At 43.8% G+C, this 10,594-nt stretch overlaps 1 protein-coding gene across 1 annotated transcript; it reads left to right on the top strand.

Annotated features, from left to right (window-relative positions):
• The first annotated feature begins 1,744 nt into the window (after positions 1 to 1,744).
• Syce1 (synaptonemal complex central element protein 1) lies at positions 1,745 to 8,236 on the top strand. Its single transcript, XM_051192078.1, has 13 exons — positions 1,745 to 1,874; positions 3,859 to 3,921; positions 5,090 to 5,149; positions 5,469 to 5,543; positions 6,062 to 6,109; positions 6,337 to 6,391; positions 6,557 to 6,646; positions 6,874 to 6,937; positions 7,213 to 7,279; positions 7,351 to 7,474; positions 7,538 to 7,648; positions 7,783 to 7,870; positions 8,059 to 8,236. The coding sequence occupies exons 1-13, from the start codon at positions 1,796 to 1,798 to the stop codon at positions 8,122 to 8,124; spliced, it is 990 nt and encodes a 329-aa protein (XP_051048035.1). The 5' UTR covers positions 1,745 to 1,795; the 3' UTR covers positions 8,125 to 8,236.
• Positions 8,237 to 10,594: the final 2,358 nt, after the last annotated feature.

The raw sequence follows: 10,594 nt of genomic DNA, 5'->3' as shown, positions 1-10,594 counted from the left end.
AGTTGACAATGTCTATTTGCTGTACTTTACTTTTTCTTATACAGGAAAGCATTTAATTGGGACTGGCTTACAGTTTCAGAGGGTTAGTCCTTTACCATCATGGCAGAACATGGTGGCTTGCAGGCAGACATGGTGCTGGAAAGGGAGCTGAGAGTACTACATCTTGAGCCAAAGACAGCAGGAGAGACTGCCACACTGGGATATATGAGACCTCAGTGACTCTACAGTGACACACTTCCTTCAGCAGGGCCACACCTACTCCAACAAGGCCACACCTCCTAATAGTGCTACTTCCTATGGGCTAAGTATTCATACACATGAGTCTATGGGGGCCATACGTATTCAAACCACATTCCATTCCCTGGCCCCTAGAGGCTTGAAACCATAGCATAATGCAAAATGCACTATTGCAACTTCAACAGTTCCCATAATCTATAACAGTTTCAACAATGTTTTAAAGTCAAAAGTCTATTCTGATATTCATTCAGTCTTTTAACTGTAGTCCCTATAAAAATCAAAATCAAAATGGAGGAAAGGGAGGATAGTAAGGGAATATTGAACCAAAGCAAAACCAAACAACTATTTGCTGTACTTTAAACATAGATGTGTAACTTCCTTCCTCCCTTCTTTTTTTTTTTTTTTCTTTCTGAGATAGGGTTTCTCTGTGAAATAGCCCTAGCTGTCCTGGAACTTGCTTTGTAGACAAGGCTGCTCTCGAATTCACAGAGATCTGCTTGCCTCTGTCTCTGACTCTGAGTGCTGGGATTAAAGGTGTGTTCTCATATTTCTGATCATGAAAAAATACATGGCTCTCATAAGATGTCAACAGGCATCATATATATTGATTATATATAATATTGTATGTGTTATATATTATATATAATAGTATTTTAGTCTTGGTCCTCAAGAGTACACAATTCTTAATATATTAAACTATTTCTCTATGACCACCTTATACTGGGTTATTTATTAATATAGTGTACACAAAAGCATCTCTACAAGTTATCAATAACAATTTGAGAAACTAGAGTGGCTGCGGAGTGGGATTCAGGGAACCTTACTTAACATCTGTTCAGGGGAGAATTCACCAGATTTCCTCCTATTAAGAACTCTGAGAACCTAGCATGTTCCAGGGCACATATTTGATACTTCAGACTGGGGACAGGAGCCAGCAGACTACCAGACACGAACTGTTGGGTTATTCTGGCTTAAGAAGGTTTGTACATGGGTCACAGAGACTACCATAGAGAAGCAAGGTGAGAGTAGTTCCCCCGGTGGGTGTGGAACCTAGCCAGAAGTGCTCACACCTGGGCTGTCCTGGCAGGTGGATTAGGCATAGCCCAGAGAGTGATACCAGGCTTTTTTGAAGAATGGTCTCTTGGGAACTGGGAATTGAGCTGCTTCCATGTCCATCACAGGTCCTTGAGATTCTTTCAGTAGGCATCAGGGGTCTGCACAACATCACTATTCTGTCCAAGAGTAGAACATTTCCATGTTCTAACCTTAACTCTGACAACCTTAATTCTATCCCCAACAACCATAATCTTAACCGTTGTAAAGAGATAGGCCTTTGTTCTCGGTCAGGCACTTGCCTTCCAGGCCAATCATTGGCTTGTAAGTCTTCACTTCAAATAGGGATAGAGTTTGGGAGTGGGGTGGGGTGGGAAAGCAAGAATTTACATCTGCGCGTGCGCAGTAGCTGGCCGCATTGTGGTGAGCTACACGCAGCGTACTGCGCAGGCGCAGTGTGTAACAGATGCCCGGCGGCTGTGGCAGCTGAGTGGAGTGGAGCGGCATGGCCACCAGACCTCAGCCGTTGGGCATGGAGCCCGAGGGATCAGCAGACCCGCTCCACGGGCCTCAGGGGGCCGGAGGTAGTGGCTGAAGGGAGTCTGGGTTGTCCTGGCGTGCTGGTGGATGAGAGGGCCTCCTGTCGAGGCCTGTGGAGATCTGGGCGGTGGGCACGACGACGGCTGACAAGGCGTGGGTCGCCTCAGAGCCAGCTCGCTGCCTCTCTGTGGTGCCAGGCCTAGTGTGGGGTTGTTGCAGGCCACACTCCTCCTGTCACCTTCAGAGCCCGCTTGCACCGGAGCCCTGTGGCACCAGGCCTGAAGTCAGGTGGCCCTGCCCGAACTTGACGGCATCCCAGCGCGCCTAGCGTGGGGGTGGCCGGCTCGCCTCTGAGAAAAACTACTGTTCTAGAAACTTTTCTGTGCAAAGGATTCAGTGTTTATGTATCGGGGCAGTGAAACAGTGTTTTTTATTGTGATGAACTCAAGTTTGTACAAAAGCAGAGAGCAAGGTGGGCTTAGGCCGTGAGCCTACCCTCCAGCGTGGACGTTTATGATTTGTTCGTCAATCTGCCCCCTCCCCCCCAACCCAGTTCCCTGTTTGATGACACAGCACCTCAGACAGTAGTGCAACCCGTAAATGTCCCATGTGTGTATATAGAGACAAGTACCCCAGGAAAAAAATAACACTTATATAATAGCGCCAACAATTTCTTTCTCAGCAAGTATCCAATTGACTTTTAAAAAATTTCTAATTGTTTTATTTTTTTTAAAGCGTATTTATTTGGATCAAAATCTATTTAAAGTCTTTTTTTTTTTTTTTGAGGTTAGATTGATGTGTTTCTTAAGACTCTTATCATTCCTTGGGAGTCTTCCTCCACCCCCTTCCCCTTGATGTTAAAAATATTCTCTATATGGTTTCCCAGGCTGGATGGTGCCACATGCACGTTTACTGTGGATCTCTAGTCCTGAATTGTTTCTTAGTCTTAGTAACTATTAGCATCAGTTTTATGAGTTCTTAAGAGGGAACATTTTAAAAATTAGATGACTCATAATGTCTGGTTCCTTTATGTGATGGTAATGCCACAAATAGTGATTTCCTACATCTAATTCACCAGAGAATTAAAGATAGGTGCATATATTGGCTATAAAAATTGCTGGGCAGTGGTGGCACACACCTCCAGCACTCAGGAGGCAGAAGCAAGTGGATCTCTGTGAGTTCAAGGCCAGCCTGGTCTACAGAGTGAGTTCTAGGACAGCAAAGTGGTTACATAGAGAAACCCTGTTTTGAAAAATAAAACAAAAAACAAAAACAAAATACAAAATGTTACTTTATATGGAAGTTTTATAATCAGTGTCAATTATATAGAGAAGCTATTTGAATATATGTTTTAAACAGCTCTCTTACTGTAATACATTTTGTTTATAGTCAGTGTATTTTGGGTAAGAATTTCTCTAACTTCCTAACTGATAATGCTATCAATCCATTACAGTGATTTTTTTCAACTATTTTCCAGTTTTTCTTTTTGCAATACCCTTTTCCCCCAGTGGCAACTAAACTCAGAGCCTTGAATATGCAAAGTAAACTCCTTACCATTGAACCCTAGACACTTGCTCATTTTTAGAAAGGATCTTTATGTAGCTTACGGCGGGTTTTATCTTGTGATAAAGGCTAGGCTAGACTCAAATTGTTTATTTTCCTGCCACTTCTTCCAAGTTCTAAGATTGCAGATGTATGTCACCATACCTAGTACCCAAGTCTCATATGTTACTTTGTGAACTTGACCAGGTTTGACAACATCAGCTGCACAAGAGAACTAAGTATAGCACTGACCTCACCTTGAGTTCTGTGCCGAGAATGTGTGGTGCTATTGCACTATGTAGGAAAAGTCTGTCCATGGAGGGGCCCAACTCACTGTTTTGTACTATCCATTTTGGGACAAGGATCAGTAACTCTGTTCTGGTTAGATATCTGTCTTCAGCTAAAGTCAGTATCAACCTAGGTACTGGATCCATGTCCTGACAATTGATACTGCTGAGTTTGAAGTGTTTGGTTTTGTCTCCACAGGGCAGCGTATGATCACACAGAGAATTGAAGGCTTGATGGGAATGGTGAAAAAGTTGCAGAAAGGTCATGCGTCTCTTTTGCCTATGGGCTTACCCTGAGGTTTGAAGTCAGGCAGATGGAGATTCAACTCCAAGAACCACAATTCACAGAAATAAGAAGTGATTTTATTCACACGAGTTTTCTTTAAAATGTAAATTTGGGTGTGTGCCAGAGAGATAGGTCATTAGTTAAGAGCACTAACTGCTTTTGCAGAAGGCCAGGTTTGTTTCCTAGCACTCCAAGATGTCTCACAATTATTAGTAAGTCCAGTTCTAGGCAATCTGATGCTCTTTTCTGGTCTCTCCAGGCACCAAGCACACATATGGTGGGCATACACATATGTGCAAGCAAAGCACTCATGCAAAAATAAAAGTAGATGTTTTCAAACTTAAATTTTAACTTTAAGAATCATTTACTGTGTGTGTGTGTGTGTATGTGTGTGTGTTTGTGTGCATGCGTGTGCATGTGGGCATACAATGGTTCATGCTTACACACACATACCATGTCAAAGAATGTGTCAAAGTCAGAGTTTAGCTTAAGGAAGTCAGTTCTCTTCTTCTACCATGTGAGTTTGAGGGATCAAACTTAGCTTGTCAGATTGGGTGGCAAGTGCCTTTATCTACAGCACCATCTCACTGGTCCTTTAAATTAAAATTTTTGGACTAAAAAATGGAGCCCCAGTGATTCAGAATTAAAGAAACATGAGTGAGTAGAAGGCAAAATGTTTACCCAAAACCTTGTCCCAAGTCTCCCTTGACTGCACAACACTTTGTTAGATCCAGGTCTTACCTGTAACTCTTCTTCACCTTACATCCTGCCACCTTCTGCTTCTTTAGCATATTCTTCATGTTTCTTTTGCTTTTCCTCCTTAGGACAGGCCTTTGCACTTTGCATCATCCACTTTACCCAGAGAGCTTGAGGGCCTTCCTTTCTTACAAGACACTGTCTCACATCTGAGAAGCACTTCCTGAGCTTTACCTTTAGACCTTTTCCTGCGCTTCACTTCTCATGACAAAGTTACCACAGCTTCACTCACAATCTCTTGGTCTGTTGCTTGGCCCTCACACTCCAAGTTTGAGACAATAATATAGCACCTGTACATAATCAGTGCTCAGTAGACTTATGGGAAGGGAAAGCTTCAGAATTCCAGGCAGTCACATTATCAACAACGAGTTTCCTTTTTGCTCTGCAGTGGGAAATCTAGAGCCCCGGATTGAGGTCCTGATTAATCGAATTAATGAGGTTCAGCAAGGTGAGCTCAGTTCTGGCTGCTATCCAGGACCAGCTACATGTTTTTCCAGGCTAGGCCCAGTAAAAGTGGAAATACAGGTGTCCTTGTTAAATATCTGTAGTTATTACAAGAGAGCATAAGTGCAGGCCATTTCTGTATGTATTGCCATAGTCATTGGTCTGTGAGCATGGCCCTGCTGCCACCTGAGCCCAGAAAGAAAGATTCAGATTTAGAAAGCCTCATTTCCTGTTTTGTAAAATCTGAGCCGCCTCTAGGTTTTCTTTGAGATGAGTATGGAATGTCATCTGTACTAAATGTTTGTTTTACTCTTTTGATAAAGCAAAAAAGAAAGCCAGTGAGGAGCTTGGAGAAGCCCAAACTGTCTGGGATACCCTGCAGAAGGACCTGGACTCATGTAAGTTAACTGAGAGTCACTAGAGGTTCCCAGAACGTCTTAAACATTTCCCAGTGTAGTATTGCTGACATTTGACATCCTCACCAGGGTCAAGATTCTTCTCTTTCCCCAATCTCATATTCTTTAGGAGAGTTCTGGAGATATCTCTGAGGACACTTCTGCCCTGAGTCCTTTGCAGAGACGATTCTCCACAGATCACACAAGTTCTTGTCTCACAGCATCAGCTCCGAGTAATTGGAGAGGTCTTTTAAGAGTGTGTCTTACCTGGCCACGTAGCCCTTTTAGATCCACATAGTTCTTCCCAGTCCTAATGGATGTCACACATGGTTCTCACAGACATCTTTTGTGAGTGTTATGGGCCCATTGTGTTTACAGGAGTGTGAGTACCATAGGGGTGGGAACTCATCTCAAAGAAACTACATTTGGGTTAGGGTCACAGCTATACCTTACCTCTCATTACTGCCCTTGACATTTCTGTGTTTGATCCCTAATGCCTGTGCCTTCATCATGTTTTCTAGTACATGAAGAGAAAGTACGTCTGAAGGATATCTTGAACAAAAAGCAAGGTATTTCCATATTCCCCATACCTAGGCTTTGTGATACTCTTCCTAAGCCCATTCTCGCTAGTAGTCAGAACCTTAAGACCTGGCCTGTGTCCTTCCTATGATCTTTACCAGACCCAGAAAATGTCAAAGTCCAGTCAAGTGTCCATAGACTTGATGTGACCTGTTTTGTTCCATCTGGCAAACACAATGCCTTAACAAGCACCCAGAGGGCTCTATTATCCTTACAGAGACCCTGAGGATTATTCGGCTGCAGTGCCAAGAGAAGGAAAGTGAGGCACAAAGGTAAGATACCATGTCTATAGTGGCCTCCCTAAGTGTTGTGTTAACCTTCCATATCACCTCTGTGTTAGACACAGAGCTGAATAGAGAGGAACAGAATAGAAGTCCCAGCCTTCCCTCTGGGAGGGTCATTGAAAGAACATAACTGAGTGTTGTTTTCCTTTCCAGGAAGCATGGCATGTTACAGGAGTGTAAAGAGAGAATTTCTTTCCTGAACTCTCAGATTGACAAGGAGAAGGAAAAACTAAGACAGCTGAGGTAAACTAAAAGGCATGAGGCATAGGCTGGAGATGTGCTATAGGTACAAGTAATACCCTGGATGGTCCAGAGAGCTGGCTAAGCTTAGTCCTGGATGATCAAGGCAGTGAATGTAGTCCCTGTGGAATAGTGGGCATAAACAAAGCCCCTGAGTGTTATATAGATGTAGGCCTCAGCCAAGCCCTATGGTAGCTCATGGCCTTCGTGGCTCTGTGATTGGCTCCTAGGTTGAATTTTGAAGAACAGCTGGAGACTTTGATGAGCCAGCACAAGGACCTCTTGGAATTTCATGTGAGTCATATAAAGCTATGCCACCTATCACGCTTTGTTCCTGTGTAAGCCTTGGTTGTCCTGCTGTCACCCTAAATCCAGACCCTTGTGACCACTCTGGAGGACATCAAGTGATGTCCTCACTGTTGGTCTTTCACATTCACCCATATTGCCGTGTCCATTCAGTGTTCTGGGGTGCAGTGATAACATCAATGAGGAATGAAAAGACTAGATCTATACAGGCTTCTCTGAAGCATGAGGAAGCTAGGAGATTTTTTTTCTGTGACACCCCTCAGAAGCCTGAACATCTGGCCGAGGAGACCTGTACTTTGGACAGCAGTAAGGAGCAGCTGCTCAAAGAAGGTGAGGCAGGAGAAGGGTAGCCCTCACCTGCTCCAGCCTGCCCTCACCTGCTCATTACTCTCTCTCTGTAGAGAAACTGATTGAAGTAAAGCTGGAGGATGTGAAACATCGGCTGTCTGCCCTGTGTGGGCCTGAGAGGTCTTCTACCCTTACTGAGGGGCTCTTCCTCCGAAGCCATGAGGCAGCTGCAGCAATGTAAGATGTGGGGTGGGGCAGGAAGAAGAAATACTCAGCGCTGAATCCTTTCCCCACTTTCAGGCAGCTGTTCAAAGACGAGAACAAGAAAGCTGAGGAGCTCCTAGAGGCTGCAGCTCAGCACCACCAGCAACTGCAGCAGAGGTGCCAACAGCTACAGCAGAAACGGCAGAGGTAGTCATGGAGCTCCTGGACCTCATTCCTCTCAGGGAGATGAGTGACAGCTGCTTTCCCTGTTCTGCCCATGTGTCTCTTTGTTCTTTCTCAGTTTTCCTGCATCTTTCTCTTTGTCCACTCTTCCTTGATAGGCTGAAAGAAGAACTGGAAAAGCATGGGGTACAGATCCTTGCTCAAGTTCAGAGTATGCAAGATGAAGCAGACAACTCATGGAGGATGGTAAATTCTGGGGCAGAAGACAAAGAGGATAGTGGCATTCCCAAGAGTGTAGTCTGTGGGAAAGGGCATTCCTACTGCAGAAGGCACAGCTAAGGCAAAGGTGTAAATCCGGGGTAGTGTGGGCACAGAAAAATGGAAGGGGGAATGATGTGAACAGGGAAAAATTCCTGGACCTTTATCTTCCACAGGCCAGTCCCAAGCCCCTAGGAGTCCATGAGGAGAAAGAGCAAGAGTGTCCACCGAGCAGGACCTGATACCCTCTTTGACCTGGAAGACATACCGACCCCGAACTCATCATATGGGGCTGTTTGAAACAGAGGGGCCATTTTGTATAGTTTGCTTTGTCTGAGTATATGCTGGGTATAAGAATGGGTGTTGGGGCCAAGCCCCTTTAGTTTTTGAACCTGGAGATGTCTTGGCTCAATTTTGATTCTTGACAAGCTTAGGGTCCATACTGTAGGTCCTTAGCAAGTACTTTCCCCATCTCTTGTTCACCTTTAGTATCTGACATACTCACTGATCCTGGCAGGAAGGATACAGATCTGGACCTTCTCACAGTATCTGAATACTCATAATTTAATTCCTTCATAGAGGCCCAGATAGCATTGACTTAGAAACAAAAGGAAGACACATCACCAGCTCTTATCTCATGCTAGAATCCACCTCATTCTTCAAGAAAAATGAATGTAATTTGAGTCTGTACTGTTCATGAGCAAGACAATGTTGCAGGAACACCCCAAATTAAAATTGCTTATTTATTTGGGGGAAGACATACATGGATATACTCTCCCTATTCATCCTTTGTTCTATTGGGTCCTTTGTGGTTTTCTTGGTAGGATGCAAATGGAATGTATATTCACCCCAAATAAATAAAGAGACAACAAAGAAAGGTTCTGTCTAATTCAACTTAGTGAATAACTGAGTTAGTAGGGGCGATTTACAAGAGCATGCGTGATGAAGAGGTGGCTATACCTCTACCTGAAAAGTTCTGCCCCTAGTCAGTCTTTGCCCTCTTACAGAATGTGGGAGTATTGAATGGAACCCCAGAAGAGGATCTTGTAAGGGTCTCCTGAAGTCCCTGTGATCCTTCTCTTCCATGCAGAAGTGAGTGCCAACAGCCCTATTGTCATAGACCTTGATATCTGCTGTGCAGTTTATTTCATTGCCATGATTCAGGGACAAGGTTTCCTATAGTTTGCCACAGTCATTGTATCTTCAAGATGGGTATGGGCTTACCACACCCAGAAGAAATATGTACACTACAGAGCAAGAGTAAATTCCTTAAGGCAAGACTAATTCTCCCAAGAACTGTAATCCTTTTTTTTTTTTTTTTTTGAAACAGAGTCTCACTGTGTAGTTGTGTAGTCCTGGCTGGTTTGGAATTCATTATGTAGACCGGACTGACATCAAACTCACAGAGATCTGTCTGCCTCTACTTCCTGAATGCAGGGATTAAAGATGAGTGTCACCTTGCTTGGTTTGCAACTGTACATGCCAACTTAATTCTACTCTCTTGAAAAGACAAGAATATAGTTAGTGACTCTGTTGACTAGGTGTCAACCTCAGATGATGCTACACTTAGTTAATGGTCCTTAGAGCTACACACACCCTCTCTTTTCCCTGTCATTTCAGAGTTATCCTAATGGTAATCTCTTAAGTTGAAACCTCTCTGCCCCAAAGCAAAATTTAAAATTATGCTCTTCTTTCCTTTTTTTTTTCTTGGAAGCAGTCTTGCCATTTTTCTGAAAGCAGTGTGGAGTCATGATGATCCAAGTACCTTCAATGGAGGTTGTGGCATTTGTTAATTTTGGATTTCAGTAGTACTCAAAGTAGATGATCTGGAAAGTGGGGTCAGCCTAAAGTGTCTACATTATAATCTTGAGAACCTGTGAATATGTTACTCTAATCCATAAGAGAACTGTAGATGGAGGTATGTTCTGTTCTACCTGGTCACACAGCTGTTTAGCCCCAAATAAACATACAGAGACTTATATTAGTTATTAAACTGTTTGGCTTATGACTCAGGCTTCTTACTGGCTAGCTCTTTCCTAATTATTAACCCATAACTATTAATCTATGTATTTCCATGTGGTCTTACTGGAGAATTCTCCAGCGTCCTATCTTCCCAACCACTACATGGCATCTCCTCTTTTGGCTTCTCTCTCTCTGCCTTCCTCCTCTTAGAATCCTCTTGATCTGGTAGCCTCTCCTATACTTCATGCCAGGCTACTGGCCAATCAGTGTTTTATTCATTAGCCAATAGGAGAAACATATACAGGACATCCATCCCCCCACCAGAGAACTTTGAATATATCATTGAATTCAGGGTCTTGAGATAGGCAAATAACCAGGATCTGTAAGGATTCAGGCATTATGCTGGCCTGCCCTTGTCACCTGGCATAATGCACTCAAGTAGTACCCTGGCCAGCCCAAGTTCAAAGGACCCCTTAAAAGGAAGACCTCCACCCACTTATGCTCTCTTCCCCCCCCCTCTTTCCTGCTGTTCCCCTGGGGCAGACAGGACTTTTTTTTGGTCTCTTCTCTTCCCCTCCTCTCTCTGTCTCTGCATCTCTTTATCTCTTTTTTCTCCCCCACTTCCCTTTCTAATAAAACTTCTCACTGAAGCTCTGTCTTCCTGCCATGTTTGTTCTCCTGCCCCAGTCACCCTCAACTGCCATGGAATCTGCCAAGGTTCCTCACACTTTATTCCTAACAGTATAATCT

The sequence above is a fragment of the Phodopus roborovskii genome, unplaced genomic scaffold (genome assembly GCF_943737965.1).
Source record: "Phodopus roborovskii unplaced genomic scaffold, PHOROB, whole genome shotgun sequence".
In the NCBI taxonomy this organism is placed as follows: Eukaryota; Metazoa; Chordata; class Mammalia; order Rodentia; family Cricetidae; genus Phodopus; species Phodopus roborovskii.
The sequence above is the reverse complement of the archived record's forward strand: the minus strand, read 5'-3'. Positions and strand labels throughout refer to the sequence as shown.

Bases quoted from the DNA above. Each gene is read 5' to 3' on its own strand.
- Syce1 (XM_051192078.1), top strand. From the start codon at position 1,796: ATGGCCACCAGACCTCAGCCGTTGGGCATGGAGCCCGAGGGATCAGCA. The intron at 1,875-3,858 runs GTAGTGGCTGAA...TTGTCTCCACAG, and splicing joins CGGGCCTCAGGGGGCCGGAG to GGCAGCGTATGATCACACAG. The intron at 6,647-6,873 runs GTAAACTAAAAG...ATTGGCTCCTAG, and splicing joins GAAAAACTAAGACAGCTGAG to GTTGAATTTTGAAGAACAGC.